The 27453-nt window shown below is 40.3% G+C and overlaps 1 protein-coding gene across 2 annotated transcripts in view; it reads left to right on the forward strand.

Moving 5' to 3' along the window:
- Positions 1 to 27453, forward strand: part of PIP5K1B (phosphatidylinositol-4-phosphate 5-kinase type 1 beta) — a 350208-nt gene that overhangs the window by 196156 nt on the left and 126599 nt on the right. For both annotated transcript variants that reach the window (XM_047767738.1, XM_047767739.1), the window contains exons 5-7: positions 827 to 944; positions 12634 to 12786; positions 18925 to 19224. In XM_047767738.1, coding sequence (XP_047623694.1) covers positions 827 to 944; positions 12634 to 12786; positions 18925 to 19224 — 571 coding nt within the window. The remainder of the gene's footprint in view (positions 1 to 826; positions 945 to 12633; positions 12787 to 18924; positions 19225 to 27453) is intronic.

The following is a 27453-nucleotide window of genomic DNA, read 5'->3' on the forward strand; positions in this document are numbered from 1 at the left end:
TAGCCGCCAGCCTACACCAGAGCCAGAGCAATGCCAGATCCGAGCCGCATCTGCAACCTACACCACAGCTCACGGCAATGCCAGATCCTTAACCCACTGAGCAAGGCCAGAGATTGAACCTACAACCTTGTGGTTCTTAGTCAGATTTGTTTCCACTGAGCCACGACTGGAACTCCTATATAGCATAAATTTTGCATAGAAATTTTCAAAGACGAACACAGAAGAGGGGAAAAAATGATAATGATGTATGTGGGAATGAAAATCATGCTTTAAAATCCCCAAGATATTAAAGGACCTTCTCCTGTGCTGTGGATATAAGAAAGGTTCACATTCAGGACCCATGTCTTCCCAGTGGGATGGTTCTCTGTTGGTGAGATATTTTTGAAGTTATTCTATGTATTCCTATTTAAAGTATATATCACAATATTCAAATCTCATAGCCCGCAAAATGCACTTTTGAAATTCCTCCATGTACTAAAACCTGGATCTTACATTCACATCGTTATGAATGGTTTCACTGGGGAAAATGGACTGATTTTCCCAGGAAGGAGTCATGGGGGAATGATGAAGGATTTCCATGCTCCAGACACACTGTGATTGGCAGGGGCTGCCTACTTGGAGTGGCCCTTGATGCAATAGCATGTGTTTTTACCTGATGGCCCTTGGCCTTTGTGACATGAGCTTAGAGCCCCACTCTCAAGGGATGTCATACTAGAGGTGAAATTAGCACAGGATATGTGGAGCCAGAATTTGAAATCACAATTGTCTTTGCTAATGTTCCCTCTCTCTCTCTCTCTCTCTCTCTTATTTGCTATTTTAACTGCAGTGAAGGGAGCAATCTGACCCCAGCACATCACTACCCAGACTTCAGATTTAAGACGTATGCTCCACTAGCATTCCGATATTTCAGAGAACTTTTTGGTATCAAGCCTGATGATTACTTGGTAAGAACCTATCATTTTCCTTCCTTCTTCATAAATGTATGATGTCAACATTTGTCTTACTGCAACAGCGACAAGTGTCTTTTGTGTCTTATTTGATCAGGCTCTGGAGCCTTGTAGAAGTTTCAGGTTTTATAATGATTATAAATTTAGCTTCAGGGAATGTGGTTTGAGTCTGCAGCTTTTGCTGGATAGCAGCAACATCTGCTGTGGTAATTGATGTTTCGATAAGTATGGTATTGGTTGCTGCTTCAGATAATTATTCTAACAGATATATTATAGTTAGTTTTAAATACTCTGGTGAATTTTGCTGATTGGATTCTGTTTGAAAGCCTTCCTATTTTAATTGCCTTATTTATACCATTCATCTCAAACTTGCTTTGGCCCACAGCCATTTTCACCTTGACCTACAATTTGGATATGATTTTAAAGAAGCTGGGTAGTTTTGTTCTCAGCAGCTCTTCATGCAGGCTCTTTCCAAATGTATTTTTATTTGGTACCAGGGCACATCCTATCCTTAGGCCTGTCTTCTCGATATCTGCCTTCTGGCACATAGCGGGTACAAAACACAGCAGGCTTTTTGTGAAAAAGTCTGATGTGACCTCAGAGTTCTACCTTATTCCTGTTCAATAAGCCAGGAACTAAGTTTCTGTTTCAAGAGGAAAATGGTTTATCTCATAATATGTTCACTGTTAACACCCTGGGGCTCTTGAAAATTGTTTTTTGAGAGGCTGTAGGAAGGATATCATCAAATATTTATTGTTCATCCTATTCTGAATGATCTCAGTAAGATTTGAGGCAGATCCTGGAATAACCCTTTGCAGAGGATATATAGTAACATGCGTTACTTCTTAACAGAGAGTATTTAAATGGCATCTTACAAAAATTTTTTTTTAGGGCCGCACCTGTGGCATATGGAGGTTCCCAGGCTAGGTGTCAAATCGGAGCTAGAGCTGCTGGCCTACGCCACAGCCACAGCAACTCGGGATCCAAGCCATGTCTGCAACCAGATCATAGCCGTGTCTGCCACCTATGCCACAGCTCAAGGCAATGCCAGATCCTTAACCCACTGAGCAAGGCCAGGGGTCAAACCCGTGTCCTCATGGATACTAGTGTGGTTTGTTAACCAATGAGCCATGATGGGAACTACACATCTTATAATTTGAGGAGGGTTGTAAATGATAAAATCCAAAGCTGGGTTCTGTGCTGGGCTGATGAAAACCCATGAATGACCCTCTTCTTTAGCTGGACCCCAAGAAAATTACATGGTTTCTGCTGATGAGTGAGAGAATACTGACTCCCCAAGACACATTAATTGGGGTTGTGGGATGGAAATCCTATAAAATTGGATTGTGATGATCATTGTACAACTATAAATGTAATACATTCATTGAGTAATAAAAAAGACACATTAGTAAGTCTTCACAGAGTATAAGATCTTAGTAGAAAGTCCCTGAACGTCCTGCTGCCCATCAGTGTGCACATCCATGTGAGTCTCTGCCTCACCCCACCCTTTAAGGGAGAGTTTGGGTGCCTGGATCTAGCATTACCAACCCTGCCCTCCAACCGTTCATGTACGCAAACACATTTGCAGGGTTGGGGGGAAATATATATTAGTAAAGGATCTTTAGTTTCTGGCCATTCGGTAATTACTGAAGGTCACTATCATTCAGGAAACACTGTCATTCAGGATCTGGAGGACCCTGGTAGGTCTTGATATTTTCTTACTGAAAATAAGATCGATACCTCATCTTCTGCCATACATTACAAGTGAACAAATTCTCCTCTGACTTAGCTTGAGCTTCTTGCCAGCCAAGGAGATGCCACAGACTTGCACTTCATAACACAGATTTGATCAGTGAGATGAGATGGCTGTCTGCCCTGAACAGGTCTCCCTTTAATGCTCTTATGGCCACTGACCTGCAGGCTGGGAAGCCCATCACGGGGATCTGCAAGAAGCAGAACAAGGGCATTGGGCTTCTAGCTAACCATGGCCATCTGCTCACCACTGGCCAGGGCCATCCACAGCCCAGGACTGAGTCAGCTCCCTTTACTGATCTTGGAGCTTCTGGAAGCTCACCTCCAAAGCGCTACATCTGAGGACCCTGCCTGGTGCCGTGGAGCGGGTAGATGAGAAAAGGATCTTTTCACCTGACACAGCATGCTTCAGAAAGTCAGGTAGAACCTTAGAGACTTTTGCCAAACTCTTCATTGTGGATGAGAAATCTGAAGCTGGTGAAGGGAGGGGCCCAATGTTCCTGATGCTGGGGAGAGAAAGCAGAGCCCAGGCCAGAGGAGTGAGTGGTCTCACATCCCTCCCTGGTACTCATTGCCTTCACTGGGTGGCCTCACGCTTCCCAACACTGAGTCTCAGACCTCTCATTAAATGTGATCTTGGAGTTCCTGTCATGGCTTAGCAGTAAGGAACCCAACTACGTATCTATGAGGACGGGGGTTCAGTCCCTGGCCTTGCTCAGTGGGTTAAGATCCGGTGTTGCCATGAGCTGTGGTGTAGGTCACAAACTCAGGTCAGATCCCGAATTGCTGTGTCTGTGGTGTAGGCTGGCAGCTGCAGTTCTGATTCGACCCCTAGGCTTGGGAACTTCCATGTGCCTCAGGGCGCGGCCCTAAAAAAAAACAAACAAAAGTAATGTGATCTCAAGGTGGCCATTCCCTAGCCCATCAAACTGTAAACTGTGGTTATCCAGTCTGAAGAATATAGCCAAAGAGGTCAAAAATCCCCTTACAAAGCACATTTTGGAAGAGTTAGGTCCAACAAAGCACAGAAAAATGAAAGAAGATGTCCCCTGAAAAACTGTGTGAAGAAAAAAAGGCTGTGTTACAAATCACAGATGCATCCTGGCATTCTGGGGCTATCTAACCCCACATTTGTGAGGATATACTGACCTAAATGGGAGCAGGGAGGAGAGGGTAACTTCTAGTAATGACTGGTTAACTCTGTAGCTAGATCTGATGGCAGATCCCCTTGGTATGTGTGTTTCTACTTAGTCTTGTGCTGTTGCATCTGCATTTCAGCCTGAATTACTCTGATTGCGTTCTCAGTACCATTAAAATTCGCCATGCGCATGCTGATTACAAATTCATGTTGAAACATGAAATAATTTGGATGCAAGACAGCACAGTGAAGGTGTATCCATGTGCCCCACACAGCAATGCAAGCACTCCTTCTTCCTTATTTGTTCCGAAATAAATGCCTCCCAGGGGAAGGCCAAGAGGCCCCAGAGCATTTTTTTCCCATTTCTGCTTAGGAAGCAAGGCTTTGGTTCACTTCCTTCTTTACCAGGTGCCTGGGTATTCGTGAATATAAGGTGATTTATGTGGTGTTTTTCAGGCCCACCAACACCCCTAAGAAAGAGAGTGGGGTGAATATTTAACACCATGGAAAGGAAGAGATAGCAGGAAAAATGATCTCCACCACACTGTGCAAGTTTGCAACACTAATTTGCCTTGGCAGAGCCCAGCTGGGTTGTATTTTGCATTCTTTCCAGTGGCTACAATAGGGAGGCCTTGAAGGAAATAGAAGGCAGAGAATAAACACACTGGAACAGCTTGCACAGATGAGTGTCAGCGAGGTGCATAAGCCCAGGGGTGCCTATGGCGGGGGGTGGGGTGGGGGGGGCTTGTTGGTTATGGCTAATTCAAATGTTCCCATAGCCTCTGTTGATTTGCTCTTAAAAGGCAGCATTTCAGAGAAGATTGCTTAGAAGAGAACATGGTAACCAGGATGCAGAGTGAGAAACCATAGCATTATGGAGATGATGGTAATAGTTCTGGGAGTTCAGCATCATGATGCCAGCTTATTGCAGACTGTTGCTGTGCTAAGAATGACCCCCAAGTGGTTACTAAAATAGGTCAGAACAACTGATTTTTCCATTCATAATAATTTATAAGTTACATAATAAAGGAGTATTTGGCAATTAAGTAACCAATGAAATAGTCTCCAGTTGTGTCACTGCATATAGAAGAACTTGAGACTTTAATTGGAAGCAGATGTTTGGGTCTGAATCCAGTTTTCTCTAGACAGCTCTTCCTGAATCACCCCCTAATTTCTCTATTTGCAGTCCCTAATTTCTGCATTTTTCAGTGTTTTTGTACTTTCACAACATTTACTCCTATCCACAAGAAGGTTCTGTGCCAGAAGCTCAAACCCCATGGAATAAAGACTCAGAATTCTAAAGAGAGCCTGGGGTCTGCCTTCACCTTTTATGAGAACGTGGGGTTCACACCTTTATTTTCTAGGGTCTGGAATTCATGAGTATACATAAGACCCACCTTTTTACATCTTTTAAAAATTTTATTTATTAATTTTATTGAAGTATATTTAATATACAATGTTGTATTAGTTTCAGATGCATAGCAAAGTGATTCAGTTATATATACCTGAATATATCCATACATACACATATCTATATATACACATATATAGGTATCTGTAAATCTATGTATATACACAAACAGATACATATAGATATATAGATATAAAGATAAATACACATATAGAGATACATACATATACATATATATGTATATGTACCTTCTTTTTCAGATTCTTTTCCATTATAGGTTATTACAAGATACTGAGTAGAGTCCCCTGTGCTATACAGTAGGTCCTTTTTGGTTATCCATTTTACATACAGTAGTGTGTATGTGTTTTCCAACACTCCTAATTTATCCTCCCCCACTACCCATCTTTTTTCTTGTGTTACCAAGAGCATCTTAGTGTACCTCTGGATAGCCTTCTTGTCATGGGAATTAGGCTGAAACAGTCATAGGGCACTGTTGGCTCTCCTAGAGCTATCTCTGGAGTGTGTGTATGATTGTGACTAAGTGGTCACTCTGTGGCAGGATTTTCAGAAGCATTTATTTTTAAAACTTCAAGCTGCTGTCAGGTAGATATTACCATCTTTATTTTAGAGATGAGGTTCCTAAGACTCCATGATGCTGAGTCACTTGCTCAAGGTCGCGTAACTAGCAACTGGCAGAGCCATGATTTTCCAAACATCAGTTGATTCCAAGTCCCAGGCTTTCCTTCCACATGGACCCTGCACACAGCAGGGAAGATGCCCTCTGCTTCTTCTTGGCTGTTACAGCATCCTGATGATTATTTTCATTTTTCATCCTTATCCTCAACTCATGCATAAGGCTTAGACGGAGTTCCCGATATGGCTCAGCGGTAACAAACCCAAATAGTATCTATGAGGATGCAGGTTCAATCCCTGGCTTCACTCAGTGGGTTCAGGATCTGGCATTTCCATGAGCTATGGTGTAGGTCACAGATGCAGCTCAGATGTGGTGGTGTTGTGGCTGTGGCATAGGCCAGCAGCTGTAGCTCTAATTCGACCCCTAGCCTGGGAACTTCCATATGCCGCAGGTGCGGACCCTAAAAAGACAGAAAATAAAAGGGAGCTTAGGTTGTAATGCTCCTAAGCAAGAGAATTTCAGGCAGCAAGGCTAGAGCAGAAAGGAAGAAGAAGATGGAAGTTGCTATCTCCTGATGAATTTTATTTCCCTTACCTGCAGTGGCACCAAAGCAGGATAATTTAAAAGGTGACATCTAGATACTGCCTTTTAATCATTTGTCTCCCAATTTCTCTCTCTCTTCTCTACCCTACTCCACTCTCTCCTCCTCTTCCTCACCTCCTCTCAGATTTTGCTATGATAAGGACTTAAATATTCACAAGCCGAGATAAAATACTTTGGAGGATGCCAGCCCTGGTGTTGTCAGATGCCTCCATCCTCAAAATATGGTTCCTGAAATCCCTATTTTTCCCCCTCAACAGGGCTGGTCTGATCTCATACATTAGCTTATTGGCCTTTTTCTCTGCCCTTAACCTTTCTCTAGTCAATAATGGGGATTATTAGTTAATAAGTACTGAGCTCTTTAACTGAAAATTTACTGCTCTGCTGGGTTTAGGTAGTTTTTGGTGAGACAGCCCTTCAGGTATTGGTAAATTTCAGTCATTTATTTGGCAAGAATTGATCAAGTACAAGGCACAGGTCCTGAACTGCATCAGAGTGTAAGGTAGAGTTTCTAACTGGAATCTAGTGTACAGCACAAATGAACCTTTCCACAGAAAAGAAGATCATGGACTTGGAGAATAGACTTGTGGTTGCCGGGGGAAGGGGGAGGGAGTGGAAGGGATTGGTAGCTTGGGGTTAACGAATGCCAACTATTGCTCTTGGAGTGGATTTACAATGAGATCCTGCCGTGTAGCACTGAGAACTATGTCTATATACTTACATTGCAACACGGCAATGGGAGGAAAAATTATGTATACATGTATGTGTAAAACTTGGTCCCCATGCTGTACAGTGGGGGAAAAAAAAGATAGAGTTTCTGCCCTCAGAGTATGGCAGTCTAATGAGAACTTGGAATAAATAAATAAGAAATTAAGGTCTTTTGTGGTAACTTCACAGTGAGCACATCTAGTGCTAGGAAGCAGTTGATCTGGGACTCACAGAACCAGGGAGAGTTTTCCAGAGCAAGTGATATTCAGCAGCCACTAAAGGCCAAAGTCACTGTAACAGCCTTCTCACTGTGTCTTTCTTTGGTCTACCTGCAGTGGGCTCTCTACACAGCAGATGGGGTGGTCCTTTGCTCCAGACCCTCCGGTAGCTTTCAGCTCCCATAAAGAAAAGAGCAGAGTCCTTACTGTGGCCTGTGGCTCCCTACAGGGTCTGGCTCACCCAACCCTCCTTTGCTTCTTCAGCTCTCCTCCCTGCTCATTCTACTTTAGCCATGGCCACCTTGCATGGCTGTGAACTCTTCAGGTCTTAAGACCTTTGCATTTGCCCTTCCCTCTGCCTGGTATGCCCTTTCCCCAGATATCCCCAGACCCCTCCTCAGATGCTACCTTCCCATTGAAGCTTCTGGTGACCACCCCATTCTCCTCCTTGCTGGGACTCCCTGCCCTCTTTCCACGCTTCATTTTTCTCACTAGCACTTAGCACATTCCAACATATAATTAATTTCCTTGTTGGCTATTTCCTCCTACTAGGATATAAGCCTCCTATGTCACTGGGGCAGTACAGATGCTCAGCACATATCTTTTAAGTGTTGAATGAATGCATGAGTAAATGATCATCAGATAGGTGAAGGTAGCATGGAGGTTATTTCTGGTAGAGGGAAATGCAAAAGTCAAGAGTATGTGGTACGGAGTTCCCATCGTGGTGCAGTGGAAACAAGTCTGACTAGGAACCATGAGGTTGTAGGTTCAATCCCTGGCCTCTCTCAGTGGGTGAAGGATCTGATGTGATTTGTGGTATAGGTTGCAGACATGGCTCAAATCCACTGTTGCTGTGGCTGTGGTGTAGGCCGGCAGCTATAACTCCTATTAGACCCCTAGCCTGGGAACCTCTGTATGCCACGGGTGCAGCCCTAAGAAGCAAAAAAAAAAAAAAAAAAAAAAAAAAGAGCATGTGGCACACTTGAGAAAATGAGAACCAGTTCTTTGTGGCCGGAGGTAGAGTTTCTTTTAAGGAGGGTGGTGATGGGAGAGGAGGCAGGAGAACTGGGCTATGCTATTCATGGCCTTGAATGCTTTGTTGAGAAACTTGGATGTCATTTTCTTTGTAGATGGTAGAACCCATCAAAAGGTGTGAAGGTGTGGAATGCTGTGCATTTTAGAAAGATCTCTGGGTGGGGAACAGCAAGGAGGGGTCAAGAGTGGATAGTTGAAAACAGGTGGGGCTTACCATAGTAATCAAGGCATGAAACGATGAAACCACTGAATTTGGGGGATTAGAAAAAGAGATACCATGAAGGGGGCAGATAGAATCAATAGTCTGGATATGGAAGGTGAAGAAATGGGAGGCATCAAGTTTCTGGTTTAAGGAACAAAGTAAATGATGCTCCCATTCTCTAAGATATGGACTGGGAAGATGAGGGGGGTGGGGGGAGATGATCTCAAGTCAGCATGTATAGTTGTGCAGGGTGTGCGCTGCCCAAGAATACCTGGCTAAGGTGAAGGAATGAAGACTAGAATCCATCCCTTCATCTATTCATCAGCCTGTGTCTGGCCCAGAACTGTATCTACCAGGAAAAAGAGGTCCCTCTTTCTTTTTTTTTTTTTTTTGCTTTTTTTAAAATTTTATTTATTTATTTATTTATTTCCCCGATGTACAGCATGGGGATCAAGCTACTCTTACATGTATACATTTTTTCCCCCACCCTTTGTTCTGTTGCAATATGAGTATCTAGACATAGTTCTCAATGCTACTCAGCAGGATCTCCTTGTAAATCTATTCTAAGCTGTATCTGATAACCCCAAGCTCCTGATCCCTCCCAATCCCTCCCTCTCCTGTCGGGCAGCCACAAGTCTATTCTCCAAGTCCATGATTTTCTTTTCTAAGGAGATGTTCATTTGTGCTGGATATTAGATTCCAGTTATAAGTGATATCATATGCTACTTGTCTTTGTCTGTCTGACTCATTTCACTCAGTATGAGATTCTCTGGTTCCATCCATGTTGCTGCAAATGGCATTATGTCATTCTTTTTTATGGCTGAGTAGTATTCCATTGTGTATATATACCACCTCTTCCGAATCCAATCCTCTGTCAATGGACATTTGGGTTGTTTCCATGTCCTGGCTATTGTGAATAGTGCTGCAATGAACATGCAGGTGCACGTGTCTCTTTTAAGTAGAGTTTTGTCCGGATAGATGCCCAAGAGTGGGATTGCAGGGCCATATGGCAGTTCTATGTATAGATTTCTAAGGGATCTCCAAACTGTTCTCCATAGTGGCTGTACCAGTTTACATTCCCACCAACAGTGCAGGAGAGTTCCCTTTTCTCCACACCCCCTCCAGCACTTGTTATTTGTGGACTTATTAATGATGGCCATTCTGACTGGTGTGAGGTGATATCTCATGGTAGTTTGGATTTGCATTTCTCTTATAATCAGCAATGTTGAGCATTTTTTCATGTGTTTGTTGGCCATCTATATATCTTCCTTGGAGAACAGTCTATTCAGGTCTTTTGCCCATTTTTCCATTGGGTCTTTGGCTTTTTTGCTGTTGAGTTGTATAAATTGCTTCTATATTCTAGAGATTAAGCCCTTGTCGGTTGCATCATTTGAAACTATTTTCTCTCATTCTGAAAGTTGTCTTTTTGTTTTCTTTTGGGTTTCCTTTGCTGTGCAAAAGCTTTTCAGTTTGATGAGGTCCCATGGGTTTATTTTTGCTCTTATTTCTAATGCTTTGGGAGACTGACCTGAGAAAATATTCATGATGTTGATGTCAGAGAGTGTTTTGCCTATGTTTTCTTCTAGGAGTTTGATGGTGTCCTGTCGTATATTGAAGTCTTTCAGCCATTTGGAGTTTATTTTTGTGCATGGTGTGAGGGTGTGTTCTAGTTTCATTGCTTTGCATGCAGCTATCCAGGCTTCCCAGCAAAGCTTGCCGAATAGACTTTCTTTTTCCCATTTGATGTTCTTGCCTCCCTTGTCAAAGATTAATTGACCATAGGTGTCAGGGTTTCTTTCCGGGTTCTCTATTCTGTTCCATTGGTCTGTCTGTCTGTTTTGATACCAGGACCACACTGTTTTGATGACTGTGGCTTTGTAGTATTTCTTGAAGTCTGGGAGAGTTATGCCTCCTGCTTGGTTTTTGTTTCTCAGGATTGCTTTGGGGATTCTGGGTCTTTTGTGGTTCCATCGAAATGTTTGGATTGTTTGTTCTAGTTCTGTGAAAAATGTCCTGGGTGATTTGATAGGGATTGCATTGAATGTGTAGATTGCTTTGGGTAGTATGGCCATTTTTACAATATTGATTTTCCCAATCCAGGAACATGGAATACCTTTCCATTTCTTTACATCTTCGTTGGTTTCTTTGATTAAAGTTTTATAGTTCTCGGCATATAGGTCCTTTACCTCCTTGGTCAGGTGTATTCCGAGGTATTTGATTTTGTGAGGTGCCATTTTAAAAGGTATCGTATTTTTGTATTCCTTTTCTAATATTTCATTGCTGGTATACAGAAATGCAACTGACTTCTGAATGTTAATCTTATATCCTGCTACTTTGCTGAATTTATGAATCAGTTCAAGTAGTTTTGGGGTTGAGTCCTTAGGGTTTTCTATGTATAGTATCATGTCATCTGCATACCTTAAATGTCAATGGACTGAATGCTCCGATCGAAAGACACAGAGTGGCTGAGTGGATAAAAAGGCAAAAACCTTCAATATGCTGCCTACAAGAAACTTACCTCAGGAGAAAGGATACATATAGATTGAAAGTGAAAGGGTGGGGAAAAATATTTCATGCCAATAGACATGACAGGAAAGCAGGAGTTGCAATACTCATATCAGACAAAATAGACTTTAAAACAAAAGACATAAAGAAAGACAAAGAAGGACACTACTTAATGATTAAGGGATTCATCAAAGGAAAGGATGTTACTATCATCAACATATATGCCCCAAATACAGGAGCACCCAGATACATACAACAAATATTAACAGACATAAAGGGAGAAATTGATGGGAATACAATCATAGTAGGAGACTTTAATACCCCACTCACACCAATGGACAGATCCTCTAGACAGAAAAGCAATAAAGCAACAGAGATCCTAAAGGAAACAGTAGAAAAGTTAGACTTCATTGATATCTTCAGGACACTACATCCAAAAAAATCAGAATACACATTCTTCTCAAATGCACATGGAACATTCGCAAGAATCAACCACATATTGGGACACAAAGCTAACCTCAACAAATTTAGGAGCATAGAAATTATCTCAAGTATCTTCTCTGACCACAATGCCATGAAACTAGAAATCAACCACGGGAAAAGAAATGAGAAAAAAACCTACTGCATGGAGAGTAAACAACATGCTACTAAAAAACCAATGGGTCAATGAGGAAATCAAGAAGGAAATTTAAAAATACCTTGAAATAAATGATAATGAAGACACAACCTCTCAAAATCTATGGGATGCTGCAAAAGCAGTGCTCAGAGGGAAATTTATAGCGATACAGGCCTTTCTCAAAAAAGAAGATCCCAAATTGACAACTTAACCCTCCACCTAAATGAATTAGAAAAAGAAGAACAAAAAAGACCTCTTTCTAATTATTATAAAGGCATCAAATGGGCTAACCACAACCCTGAGATGAACTTCCTTTTGAACTTGTTACATGTGAAGTGCTTGTGGTATAACCAAGTAGACTTGTCTGTTTAAAAGTCAGGCACACAGGTTTGGAGAGAGCTCTGGGCTGATGATTCAGAGGTTTAAATCATCTCCTTGTTGAAAGCATTGAGTGGATGAGACCTCCCTTGGGAGAGTAAATAGTGAGAAGAGAGTAGGTGTTGGCTTTCAAGTGACACATGCACAGTGTGGATCACACACCTTCCGTTGTTATTTTATGGGCACTTACTGGAAACAAAGCACGTTAGTCAGCAGCACTGTGTGAGTTATTTCATTAGACAAATCCAATGATTGGTGATTGTGTCCTATTGAGGGTGAAGGAGGGCATGTTTTTTCCTCATCTAGGAATTGAGATAATTATATTTTTAGAAATCTCAGAAGAGTCTTTTTAGCATATGTGGAGTCTCCTTTTAAAGCTGTGCAAAAGGGCTTCCTATTTCTAAATGGCCAAGATATGCAATGCTTTGATTTTCTTCCTTGGATGCATCATACCCATTAAATGTATTTTTACTATGTATTTATTTGTAGTATTCCATATGCAGTGAACCTCTAATAGAGCTGTCTAACCCTGGAGCCAGTGGATCCTTGTTTTTTGTGACCAGTGATGATGAATTTATCATCAAAACAGTTCAACATAAAGAAGCAGAGTTCCTTCAGAAGCTGCTGCCAGGCTATTACATGGTAAGTAACTGCACATAATTAAAGCTTCTACTTAAGGTTTAATTACTTTCCTCAACAGTTTTTTTATATGTTTTGTTCAGTGACTCTTTAGCATGCTTCATCTTGCATTCGCCATATAGATTTTAAAAAGCAAGTAGTACTGAGTAGTAAAGCATAGCTGCAGACTGACTCAGTCTTGGGCTCGAATCCCACTCAGCCATCAACAAACTGTGACCATGAGTAAATAAGGTAACCTCTGAGCCTCAGTTAACCTTTGGAGAAAGGCTGGGAAGCACCTGTGTTCCATGGTTGTTGGAATAAAGAAAGGATACAGGCTGTAGGATAAAGGAAGCAGGGCATTGCAGAGCTCTTTGTCCTATTACATAGTAGTAGTAGTTGTATGAGTGGTTAATGTTCATTGAGGGCTGAGCTATGTTTTTAAACGCAGCTGTAAGTCCTTTGCACGCAGTGATTCATTTAGTCCCCACAGAACTGTGGATGTTTCGGTCATTGCCATTTTATAGGAGAGCTAATTGAGGCAGAAACAAATGGAATGACTTGCTGAGCATTGTTTAGCTAGTGGGCTGTAGAACTGGGGCTTGAACATAAGCAGCAGGGTTCCAGAGTCTGCATCTTTTAACCTGTGCACCATATACTGGCATGCATTCAGTATTGTCTAGTCTCAGCTACTACAGTTCTGAATTTAAGTTTCCATTGGCTAAATATGATGTAAAAATCACTTTCCATGTCCTGTTTTAGAGACAAGAAACAATAATGCAGCCAAGGTGGATTTGCTAGACATTTAGACCCAATTTTTTAAATGATTTTTATTTTTACCATTATAGTTGGTTTACAGTGTTCTGTCAATTTTCTATGTACAGAAAAGTGACCCAGTCACACATATGTATGTGTACATATATATACATGCCTTTTCGCACATTATCTTCCATCATGTTCTATCATAGACCCAATTTTAAAGAAATATTCACTTTTCTCAGTGGTTTGGTCATGTTCATACCTCTGGTTTCTTTGTGCTTTCATAGCAGTTATTAATTTTCTGTGATTGGAATGGCTACAAGAAGTTTGGATTTCAAAAACCCCAGTTCCAACCCTCATTTGCTTTGAGAGATGATAACGGTCATCTTTGTTTCAAAATTGATGAGCTATGCCACACAACTCATTAGTATGTAAAAACATTGTTTCACTCCAAAGTCCAGTAAAATAACATATAAATAAAGGAATCAAGAATCTAAACAAAAATCTTAGTGGACAGCACATAGATGTTTTAAAAGAAAAAAAAAGTGGGAAACCAGAGAAACACATATTTGTCATATATCCTTTCAAATGTGCTCTTGTCATATACACATTTTTAAGTAATTTAAAATTGGAATCAAACTGACATAGCCCTCTCTGCTCATCTAAGTGAGTAAATCTTAAACTTCTATAGTTCCAGGCTTAGACAGATGACTCGCTGCTTCTAGAACTGCATTGCCCAATATGGTAGCCATGGCCATATGTGGCTATTAAATTTAAATTAGTTAAAGTGAATTTTTTAAATTTAGCTGAATAAGTAATTTTATCTCAATCATTTAAGCTAGTACAACAAACAATATAATTTCATCCCATTAATAGGAATAAAATGTGAACATTATGTGGTTATCCATATAGATAGATATGGAGAAACTAAGGCACTCATAGTTCAATATCGTCTGAACTTAATTAAAATTCCCAAAATCGGCTTGGAAGTTTTTAACATAGTAAGTGAATAAATGAACACATATATTATACATTTATTAGTCTCCAAGAGTTTGCATAATGTCTTATGGAGAACAAGAGCTCTTTCCCTTGATGTGTTGGAAAAGGTAAGGATGCCCTCTGTCACTGGTCCTTTCTGACATATCTGCTAGAGTTTCTAGCAATAATTTTTTGAGTACAAAAGAAAAATAGAGAAAAAGTATAAACACAGTACTCTGCAGATGATGCAATTGAAAATGAAAGCTTCAAGAAAATAAGCCAGTAGTTTCTAGAGGTAATGATAATCTAGTAGATTTGCAGGATATGTGATAAATCTACAACATCTACCATATTCTATGGTGTAGATCATGTAATGTTGGAAAATATAAGGGAGAAAAAAAGAATCCCATTTATGATGACAATAATATATAATGATTATTATTAGAGAACCATACAAATATAAATAAATGACATACTATAAGTCTAATTGGGAAAACAAGATATAATAAGTATAACAAATGAACAATAATCCAAAAAAAATTTGTAGTAAGATTTCAATACTGTCTATAAAAATAAATGTACTATACTTTAGTAAAAAATTTTAAAAGAAACCAAGTGTACAAGACCAATGTGAAGGAAACAGCAAAATTTTATTGAAGGTCATTAAATAAATTATGAAATACAAATTTGTGGCTGCCAAGGGGGAGGGGAGGGAGTGGGGTGGACTGGAGTTTGGGGTCAGTAGATGCAAATTATTGCATTTGGAGTGGATAAGCAATGAGATCCTGCTGTATGGCATAGGGAACTGTATCTAATCACTTGTGAGGGAATATGATGGAGGATAATGTGAGAAAAAGAATGTATAGATATGTATATATGTATGACTGGGTCACTTTGCTGTACAGCAGAAGTTGACAGAACATTGTAAATCAACGATAGTAAAAAAAATAAAAATCCTTTTTAAATATTTCTGAAATAATGAAGAGATGTGTATCAGTCCTATACTCAGTATTATAAAGATTTAATCCCCCCCAAATCAACTTATAAGTCCAGTCTAACTTCTATCAAAAATTCCAATAGAATTTGTTTCCCTGAACTTGGCAAAGCTGGCTCATTTGAAAAGTGAAAATAAGTATTATTTTAAGAGCGTTTAAAAAATGAACAATGGAAAGCAAAGGTTGTAGTGAAGAAGAAAAATAGCGGGCCTGCCATAACATATACCAAAAATCTATAAATATATAAATCAAATATTAAAAATGTATTTGTATAGTTATAGACAAAAAAATCAATGAATTAAAACAATGTCCAGAAATAGACCCATGTGTATTTAACTTATTATATTGTATAGGAGGGACTTAAACTCAATTGAGAAAGGACACACTGTTCAATAAATGGTTATCCATTTAGTAAAAATATTAAGTCCCCTATTTCAGATCTTTCACATACAAAAAATTACTTCCAGGCAAAGAAAACAAAAGCAAAAATAAATAGAGGAGTTCCCGTCGTGGCGCAGTGGTTAACGAATCTGACTAGAAACCATGAGGTTGTGAGTCCGATCCCTGCCCTTGCTCAGTGGGTTAAGGATCTGGTGTTGCAGTGAGATGTGCTGTAGGTCGCAGACGAGGCTCAGATCCCGCGTTGCTGTGGCTCTGGCGTAGGCTGGCGGCTACAGCTCCGATTCAACCCCTAGCCTGGGAACCTCCATATGCCGTGGGAGTGGCCCAAGAAATGGCAAAACGATAAGAATAAAATAAAATAAAATACTTAAAGCATAATTTACAATAAAACTTAACAAAGATAAAATAAATAGGACTACATCAAACTAAAGAGCTTTTGCACAATGAAGGTAACTAGCAATAAAACAAAAAAGTCACCTACTAAATAGGAGAAATATTTGCAAATGATATACATGATAAAGATGTAATATCCAAAATATACAAAGAGCTCGTACAACTCAACATCAAAAATAAATAATGACCCAGTTTTAAAATGGGCAAAAGCAGGCACACAAAAAAATGCTTAATATCACTAATCATCAAAGAGATGCAAATCAAAACCACAATGAGCTATCACTTCACATCTGTCAGAATGGGTGTTAGCAAAATGTCAACAAATAATAAGCGTTGGCAAGGATGTGGAGAAAAGAGAATCCTCAGGTTGAATGTAATAAATTAGTGCATCCACTATGAAAAACAGTATGGGGGGGAGTGCTCAAAAAAATTAAAAATAGAACTCTGTATAATCCAGTAAAACCATTCCTGGGATTTACCTGAAGAAAACAAAACCAATAATTTGAAAAGATAGATGCACCCCATGTTTATTGCATCATTGCTTTACAATAGCCAAGATATGGAAGCAACTCCAATTCCCATCAGTAAATGAATAGATAAAGAAGATGTGGTACACATATGCAGTGAAATATTACTCAGCTATAATAAAGAATGAAATTTTGCCATTTAGGACAACATAGATGAACCTAGAGGGAATTAGGCTAAGTGAAATACGTCAGAGAGAGAAAGAGAAAGCCTGTATGATTTCACTTGGTCAAACAAATAATCAAACATGACAAAACAGAAGCAATCATAGACACAGAGAACAAAGAGGTGGTTGCCAGAGGAAAGAAGGATAGGGAGAGGAAAGAAATAGGTGAGGGAGATTAAGCGGTATGAATTTCCAGCTGCAAAATAAATGAGTCATGATACGAAATGTGCAGTGTGGGGAATATACTCACTGACTATGTAGTATCTTTGTATGGTGACACATTTTAACTAGACTTATTGTGGTGATCAGTTTGAAATGTATAGAAATATCAATCACTGTGTTGTGTAACAGGAACTATCACAGTGTCACATATCAATTATACTTCGAAAAAAAAAGGAGAACAAACTCATAGAACAGGAGGTTAGATTTGTGGTTACCAGAGGTAGGAGGTGGAGGTGAAGGGGAAATTAGATGTAAGTAGTCAAAATGTATAAACTTCCAGTTAAAGGTAAGTACATACTAGGGGTGTAATATACAACGTGATAAATATAACTAACACTGATGCATGGTGTATATGAAAGCTGTTAAGAGGGTAAATCCGCAAAGTTCTTATCACAAGGGAAACCTTTTTTTCTGTTTCTTTAATTTTGTTATCTGTCGGAGATGATCGATGTTCACTAAACTTGCTGTGATGCTCATTTCATGCGTGTAAATCGAATCGTGCTGTACACCTTAAACTTATACAGTGCTGTCCGTCAGTTATATTAAAAAAAAATGGAAAAAAAAACCTAATTCCATATGGACTAGAAGCCAAATATAATTACCAAAACTATCAAAAACTATCAAAAATTTGTAAGAAGATAGAAGAACTATAACTTTGGGGTATAAAAAGCTTCTCTAAATAAGGAACCAAAAAAAGTACAAGAAACAAGTACATAAATGTGACTACATGAAAAGGCAAGACATCTGTTTAACAAAAAAATACCAAATATAAAATTTACATAAGCACATAGAATATTTCTAAAATAATGCAAAGAAAGTGGAAATAGTAGTTTTCAAAGAAGTTGGGAGTTGGGAGAAGATTAGGGATAGTAGACTTTTCATTATATAAACACCCTTTAGTAAACTATTTTTTATTTTTCTCCATTTTTTAAATTTCTCACCTACTTTTGGAACAAAAATAGGCATATACTCCTTATCTTTATAACAAAAAGATAACATACTGGAAGAAAAAAATGTACCTAATGAAGAATGGGGAAATAATAAATATCCAGAGTATATCAAGAACTCCAACAAGGACAAAAACCCAAAGAAAAAATGACCAAAGGATAGTAATACAAAATCATCTTTGAGGTAGCTAAAACACATAAAAATATTACAGTTCTCTAGTCATCACATGTATTAACATTTAGAACATTTAAATCAAATCAAAAACAAGTTTTCATTTTTCAGTATGCTTAGGAAGATTGTAAACTTGGGTATTACTTGGGTAGTATTCAGCATTGTTGAGAGTGGTAGAAAATATATAACCTTACAAAGTGTGGTTGTGAATGGGCCTGGACTTTTGGAATACAGTTCCTCAGGAGCTATTAAAATTTAAAACGTTCATCCCGTGTACCCTGGCAATTAATTTTCTCTTGAGCTACCTTGGAGAATAATCACCCAGATCACGTCTTTACCTGGTTTTAGATGGAGCTAATTTGAGACATTCTGTCCATTGTCACTTCAGCCACTTTTAATGCCCTGAGTTCAGAATGACGAAACTGCTGTTCCCATAAGTCAGTTTAAGAACTAGATTAGGAACAGCAAGATTTTAACAATGACCATTCACAAATATAATCCCATTCCAGTGTTAATGATCATTTTTGATGAAAACCAGTCTTAGTGGAGGATTATGTTGTAAAAGTAGACATTAAACATTTTTTTCCCTTTTTCTCTTTTTAGAATTTAAACCAGAATCCGAGGACTCTTTTGCCAAAATTTTATGGACTGTACTGCATGCAGTCGGGGGGCATCAACATCAGGATTGTAGTCATGAACAACGTCTTACCCCGCTCCATGAGAATGCACTTTACCTATGACCTGAAAGGCTCCACCTATAAGCGCAGAGCATCCCGAAAAGAGAGGGAGAAATCCAACCCCACATTTAAGGACCTAGACTTCCTGCAAGACATGCACGAAGGGTTGTATTTTGATACAGAAACATACAATGCGCTCATGAAGACGCTTCAGAGAGACTGCCGGGTAAGGAAATGCTCTTGCTGTGAAGGACTTTGAAAAGTTGTCTGTGGTAATGGAGTTCCCTTCATGGCTCAGTGGTTAACGAACCCACCTAGGATCCATGAGGTTGCTGGTTCGATCACTGACCTTACTTAGTGGGTTAAGGACCCGGCAATGCCATGAGCTGTGGTGTAGGTTCCAGACACCACTCAGATTCACCGTTGCTGTGGCTGCTGCATAGATCTGGAGCTGTAACTCCGATTCAACCCCTAGCATAGGAACTTCGATATGCCATGGCTGTGGCCCTAAAAAGAAAAAAAAAGTTGTCTGTGGTAATGGACCTTTGTAAGGAAGATCTAAAAGCCAGCATGTGAAATCCCATAGTTCCCAGTCCTGGCACTGATCCAGGCTTCCCTGGAGTTGAAGGAACTTGTGGATGATAAGGGAATTGTCTAGAGTCTCTTGTCTCTTGATTTTACTGATTATCTATATTCGCTTTCTTTGATCAAATGAAACAAGATTTTTTTCCCCTCTTCAGCCTCTCCTGTAGGGAAGGTAGTGAAACTGGAGGGAAAGGAAATGTAGATCTAACACAATGATGAGCAAGAAAAGCCATATACAAAACTTGGAGGACATAAGATTCCAACAGGGAAGAGAAGCTTAGAGAAGATGAACTTGGTGGGATTGATAAGTGGATCCATGGAAATCCAGTGTGGATGCAGAACCATGGGGTGGGCCCATTTGCTGAAGTCATTTTATGGGATCTGGATCTGAATAGAGGGCAATTGGGAATGAGGCTTGATCAAGAATTAAGGAGTTCCCGCCATGGCACAGTGGGTTAAGAATCCAACTGCAATGGTTTGGGTCACTGCAGAGGTGCAGGTTTGATTCTCAGCCCGGCATAGTGGGTTAAAAGGTCCCATTGCTGTACCTGTGACATAGGTTGCAGCTGTGGCTCAGATTCAGTCCACGGCCCAGAAACTTCTATATGCCACGAGAGTGGTCATTGAAAAAAAAAAGAAAGAAAGAAAGAACAATGCCAGAACAAACACAATTGCATGTAAAGTAGCCAGAGCGATCGATAGTCAAAAGGAGGAAGAATCACAGTTTGAAGTCCCCCTAGTCTGCAATGCTTAAGAAAAAAAAAGGAAAGAAACAAAAGTCCAGGATAAATTTTTCTGACTTGATAAATTTACAGAAAGTAGGTAAAAGCCCTTTTGGAGAAACAGATGAAAATACAATTCTGCTGAGTTCTAGAGGATGATGATCATTTGATAACAAATCCTCAGGAATGTTATTTCCTGGCCCTGTTGAACGTAGGAGAACCATGCAGGTTCTCAGCTGAGCTGGACATGTTGGACACAGGCGGATGACGTGCTTTGGTGGGTTCGGTCCAGGCCTGACCAGGGCTTCCTGGAGGGTGAACAGGACACATAGAGCCTGAACCCTGGGAAAGATGGGGTGTGCCTTGGCCTTCTGTGGACCTGGTCAGATGACCCACATTGTGGCAGGGAGAGCGAGTTCCTTCTTGGCCAGACGTGAGCTCACCTGCAGGTGAAAAAGGCAGGTTCACTGCCCCATCTGAATTATGAAGTGGAGAATCCTCACCGAGAAACGCAATCCCACTGTTCCTTTTTTTTTTTTTTTTTTTCTTTCTACGTGTTAGAACGTGTAGGGATAACACACAGAGATGTGTCCTTGGAGTTGTTTATTTCATTGGTAGAGGATTTACTCCACAGTTCCTATTCTTTAGCTGCCAAAGAATGAGTGGGCCAAACTAGCTTAAGATTTTTTTTTCCTTTTTTTAAATTGAAATATAGTTAATTTATAATGTTGTATTAGTTGTAAGTGTGCAGCAAAGTGATTCAGTTATATATATATATATATATATTCTTTTGGGATTTTTTTTGCTTTTTAGGGCCGCACCTGAGGCATATGGAGTTTCCCAGGCTAGGGGTCGAATCAGAGCTACAGCTGCCAGCCTATGCCACAGGCACAGCAAACACAAGATCCAAACAATGTCTGCAACCTACACCACAGCTCACGGCAACACAGATCCTTAACCCACTGAGCAAAGCCAGGGATTGAACCCACAACCTCGTGGTTCTGAGTCGGATTCATTTCCGCTGTGCCATGAGGGGAGCTCCTCTATATATATTCTTTTTAAAATTACTTTCCATTATAGGTTATTACAAGATACTGAATAGAGTTCCCTGTGCTGTCAGTAGGTCCTTGTTGTTTACCTATTTGATATATAGTAGTGTGTATCTGTTAATCCCAAACTCCTAATGTATCTCCCCCCTCTACCTGATACCCCCTTTGGTAACCATAAGTTCTTCTTCTATATCTGGAAGTCTATTTCTGTTTTGTAAGTAAGTTCATTTGTATTGCTGTTTTAGATTCCACATATACATGTTATCATATGATATTTGTCTTCATCTTACTTCACTAAATAGCCTAAGATTTTTGATGCATTATTTTACTTAATGATCTCAATAGCCATTTGAAGTCAATACCATTCAGACTTCCATTTTAATTGGAGAATAATTAGGTTCTTAAAAAGGTCAAGAAACCCGGAGTTCCCATTGTGGAGCATCGGAAACTAATCCGACTAGGAACCATGAGGTTGTGGGTTTGATCCCTGGCCTTTAAGGATTCGCGTTGCTGTGAGCTGTGGTGTAGGTCGCAAACGCGGCTCGGATCTAGGGTTGATGTGGCTGTGGCGTAGGCCAGCAGCTACAGCTCCTATTAGACCCCTAGCCTAGGAACCTACATATGCTGCGGATGCAGCCCTAAAAAGCAAAAAAAAAAAAAAAAAAAACGGTCCAGCATCACCTAGCATGTCAGTGACAGAGCCCACACCTATTTGGGGCCAAAGCATGTGCTTTTAGCAATTGAAATGTGAAGATTCAATGTAAGATTTTTTTAAACTATCTCTTCAGAAGTCATGGGAAGAACAGTGGGAACCAAGAAAACAACAAAAAATATCCAGCTGAAGCTATTCAGATATCTGGGTGCATACGAGGGATTCGTGTTTTCTTTTAAAAGAAGGAAAAACAAAACATACGCATTTTTTGGTAGAAACCTTTTCCTGTGCTTTTCTACCCTGACAGGATGTGGGTGAAAAGTGACTCTCAGTTCCCCCAGAGTTTAATACAGTTTTAGATTTGCTTTCTCTTTGTGTATGTGTGTTTCTTGCCTCTTAAATATGGAAAGCCTTTTCTCTGCTGTCTTCCAAAACCACAGGCTCCTATGCCAGAAAAAAAGGAAAGGTCAAATGTAAAAAGCCATTGCACAGGATTTGTCTGTTTATTAGCATTTCCTGAGCCCAGTCCTGATAGAACCAGATCAAACATGATTCTTCCTCGGGAATGAGACCCTGGAGATTTGCCTTTTTATTTTTTGAAGATTTGTTGTTCTTAGGAGCATAAAGGTCAGTGTAGAGGTACCCTGAGGCTAACTCCCTCTCTTTCATTACATTTGAACTTGTGCAAGACACAGATCATGAAGCTTCCTTAAACTGTGCACATTTGTCTTTGGAAAGGCTTTTCTTGGGGGTGGTACTAGAGCGTGTAGAAGCTGTGTTTGGAGGGAACGTATACCCCTTCTGTGATATGCCTTGACCATGACCAAGGCCTCTGTGATCTGGAGTCAGCAGCTGATTCTCAGAGTAGAACTGTTTTGAGGAAGGCACATTTCTAGAATAGTAGGTCTTAGTATTTAATAATATTTGCATAGACCTCTTTGCAAAACTGATGAAAGCTGTGAACCATCTCCCCTGAAAAATGCCTACCACACACAGTTCATGAATCCCTTGAAGCCCATCATCCCCCTCCTAACTCCACTGCACCCTAGGCTGAGGACCCCCATCCCAGAGCCAGGCAGACTCATCTCCGTCTTTCTTCAGATCATCCTCTAAAGGGCTGGAATCAGATGTGTGGTTAGAATTACCTACAGCATATCTTACCCTGATATCTCCCTTACTGTGCAGAACTGAGCTTTAGCATCAGCTGAGGTGCTGTAGAGATCCAGGAAGGATGTGACATCACTCTCAGGCTCATGATCAGGAATCTCTGCTGTTAATATTCCTCTAAGTGAGGCAGTACTGCGAAGGCTCTAGAAACACATCAGGCAGGGACTGCATTTCTGTGGCAGCAGCCCAACCACAGAAAGGTAAACTAAAATTAATTAATTAATTAATTAACTTTTTAAAAAGGGAGTTCCCATCGTGGCTCAGTGGTTAACGAATCTGACTAGGAACCATGGGGTTGTGGGTTTGATCCCTGGCCTTGCTCAGTGGGTGAAAGATCCGGCATTGCTGTGAGCTGTGGTGTAGGTCACAGACAAGGCTCAGATACTGTGTTGCTGTGACACTGGTGTAGGCCAGCAGCTACAGCTCTGATTCGACCCCTAGCCTGGGAACTTCCATATGCAGTGGGGTGTGGCCCTAGAAAAGACAAAAAAAAAAAAAAGAAAGAAAGAAAGAAAAGAAAAAAAAGAAAGGTGAACTAGACCCATGTTAGGATATGTCCTTTTGCTCACATATCAGATGTGTATTCCAGACCTACTGTGTACCAACGTCAGGTGCTGACTCCTCGTTCAAAACCAAGCTATGATGTTACCCTTAATGCCTTAGAATATGATCATTGCACTTAATATGCTGAATGCCATATGCTGAATGCCATATGATGAGTAGGTAGCATCATATCTTGGTTTTGAACAAGGAGAAGCATTCTCCAGGTAGGCAAAGAAGTGAAAGCATATATCGAGGAAGAGAGAATAGGCTAAGCATGACATGCTGTTACGCATTCCAAGAACAAGATTTGTTTGGTGTTATGATAATAGTACAGGAACATGTGAGGTAGGAGAGAGAAGCAGTCAGGAGCCAAATGATGTCCAAAGACCCTTGTGGGTGGTGCCAAGTCCTCCTAACAGCTTAGAGTGGCAAATCCAAGAATTCTAGACTTTCAGACCCCAGCTTGTCTGTTGTTTCCAAATAGAAACCGTAGGCCTCCTAACCTCTTGCTGACCTCTTCTTGCTTCCTGCCCCCACCTCTTTCATATTTCAGCTTGACATCTCAGACCCCAGGACTCCACTTCCCTCACGTGACTGCTGGCTGGAAGACACTTGCCTGACTCACTAACCCAGCTTGACCTGCATACATTGCACCCTGCTCCCCACAGACCATTTCCCTAACTCCCAATCAGAGCTGCTGCTTTGGACTCAGCATCCAGAATGGCCTGAGCCTCTTAAATGCCATCTTCTCCTGTATCCCTTGAGCAGCCACCAAGTCTCTTCCCCTAGTTTCCTGAGCCCAGCCCCAGGCCCTTGCCTGTAAGCCTGGCCCCCTGTAATGGTCCATCCTGCCAACTCCTTCATGCAGCACATTGGCCATTGGGAACTCTTCTAGAAAACTGAACCCACTTTATCTTTCAACCCTGGGGAGCCGATTTCCCCACAAGAATCCGATAAAGGGTGCTTTCCAAAATCAGGAATCCAGACCTTGGGTTCTCACAGACTCCCACATCTCTGTTCCCTATTGGCTGTGTCTATAGAAAATGGACCTGTGAAGAATCAGGTTCCTTTTCTGGAAGCACTTCCTTTTCCTGACCTCACCCTCTGCCTACTGCAAAATCCGTCTATACCCATAAGGGAACTTGGCCCAGGGTAAGAGTCAAGGAGCAGAAAGTACTGCCAGGACCTCATAGGTCACTTGCCACCAAAAAAAACAGGAAGGATTTATTCAAACCATCCCCCACAGTATCCATGTGACAGAGAGGCTGAGAGGCATATCCTGTGTGTAAACTGTTCTTCCCAGGGATCTGTCATCTTCCTCCCATCCTCTCCTCTGCCTGTCTTCCCTGGCCCAGGGAATATGGTCAGCATGAAGCCAGTTGCTTACATCAGTACCCTCATCCTTCCTTCTTGTTCTCTTTCTCCACACTCAGTAGATCATCATATCCAACCTGCCTCTTAAATAGCTCTTGGATCTGCCCCCTCCTACGCAGATGCATATCCACTGCCTTGATTGAGACCCTTCATCACCTGGAGTTTGGCAGTAGGCTCTTCACTAGTTTTTACTACCATTGCCTAGCACTGCCACTGCTGCTGCGGGACTGATTCTCGTGTCAGAAGACCACCAGCTCCCTGAGATCCTCTAGCTGAGATCCCCCACTGCCTTGAGGCCAAAGCCTATATACATGCTTCCTAGCTTGGAGCATTCAGATCCTTCCTGATCTGGTCCTTGCCACTTCTCCAGATGCCCTCTTAGGTTCCCACTTCAGCTTTCTCTCTCCCTTCTCCCCAGAGCATGCCCACTCTCCAGCCATTCTGATCTACTGGACACATTCTCTAAAGATTTTGGTCTTTTCATGCACGCCTTACTCTGCTGGACCATTCTTCTCTTCTCTCCTTCACCTGCCCCCACCTATTCATTTTAGGACGACCTAGGTGTCATTGCCCCTGAGAGCATCCTGCTGTGGTTCCCCAAGCCTCCAGGGTGAACCTCTTTTGTGGGGTCGAACATACTATTTTATTTATTCACATGTAGATCTTTGAGTCTGAGGATCAAACCTTATTCTGTCCTTGTTATCTTCGATGCCTGGTGCTTAGTAGGTACTTAGGAAACTGTTCATTGAAACACATATTTGAACAAAAGAATAAACTGTCTGATGATAGAAGAAGACAGGTTTAGGTATACCTGCAAAAAAAAATCTTTGGTGACGGTTTTTTAAGTTCTGCCTGTTTTGGAAGAAGTATCCAGTTTCACTGCAATGCCTGCAGATACAGCACTGAAAATTTCATAAGGCAGATGTTCTCCGTTTTGAATCGCTTGGGATTTTTTGAAAAACTGTATTGATTGTCCCATGTTAAAAGTCATTTGTGTAACAAAAGTAGTTTTATCTTTCAATTGTTTTCCCATAGAAAGGATGTTGTAAATAGTCATTAGGCTTTATTTTATTTACTACTGATCCTTGCCTCCTTTAGGTCTATGCACTGTCTCCTAGCTAAACTAAATATCTGAAAGGCCAAAGCTTATTTCTTGTACCTCTCTGCAGCTGCATATCTGCCTTATTGTGTATTTGCACGATATATTACAAGATGATGAAGTTAAAATTGAATTGAAATTTATGCATTAATTTTGGCAGAACAGTTAGGAACTATTTTGGCATTCATTTTTAATTTACTATAATTATTTCTTCTCTGACATAACTTAGTAAAAGTCTAAACCCAGCCTCATTGAATGAATTTGATAAATTATTGCATCTTACAATATTTATTGGTAACTCTGGGGAAATGACATTGGTACAAAGTATATTAGTGAAAACTTGCATTTGCAATTCAAATAGTTCTTATTCCTTCATGTGAGAGTTTTATCAGACACAGTCTTGATAATTAATGACTTAAATGACTTATTTTACATTTATTCTTATTTTTGTGGAGCACCAAAGTTATTAATTTTTATGTAGTGGTGAAGCAATTTTCTTTTTTCACACAAATGTCTGTCACCATAAATATTAATATCAATGAAATATTAATGAGACCAGTCTTATGAATACTGAGACTTTTTGATGTGCAAAGTGGGGTTTCTTTCCGCGTATGGCAGGCTCGAAATTTGTAGATCAGATTCTGCTCAGCTCTGGGCATGTTTGTATGTGTTACAGTGTAAGTTATTTTCTATAATACTTAATTTAGCATGCTGGCTAGTGCTTATGCTTATAGCTATAACTTTGTTCAGCATGAATATTTCTGCATTTAGCATAGACAAGTTCTTTTCTTTTTTTAAATGTACTAGTTGCCTTCCAGTTATCTTTAAAGAGGGAAAAAATGCTGCAGACTTAATAGAAAGAAATGACACACATCTCTTCCTGATGACAACTCTTAGATCTAAGCTATTGCTTTATCAGTAAGGAATTGGATTTTGTTTTGACTTCAGCATAAGGAGACGGAGGTAGCGTTGACTCTGCTTCTCTGTTAGCAGATTACTTACCAGAAAAGATACAGATAAACATACTGTTTTCCAGATTATATTTTAAAGATATGCTAATCCATGATATATTTTATTTGTTCCATTATTTTAAATCATATTGTTTTGTTATCTCTTATGTGTTATTTTGATAACATGGTACTATCAACATAAAGCAAAGTTACAAGTTGGTGAACAAATAAATAAAAACAGCTTAATGGAGTTAAAGATTATTTGAGCTGGAAAGAATCATAAAGTTCCTGGGGAACAGTGGAACTCTGTGCTG

This window comes from Phacochoerus africanus, chromosome 2, assembly GCF_016906955.1.
Source record: "Phacochoerus africanus isolate WHEZ1 chromosome 2, ROS_Pafr_v1, whole genome shotgun sequence".
NCBI lineage: Eukaryota > Metazoa > Chordata > Mammalia > Artiodactyla > Suidae > Phacochoerus > Phacochoerus africanus.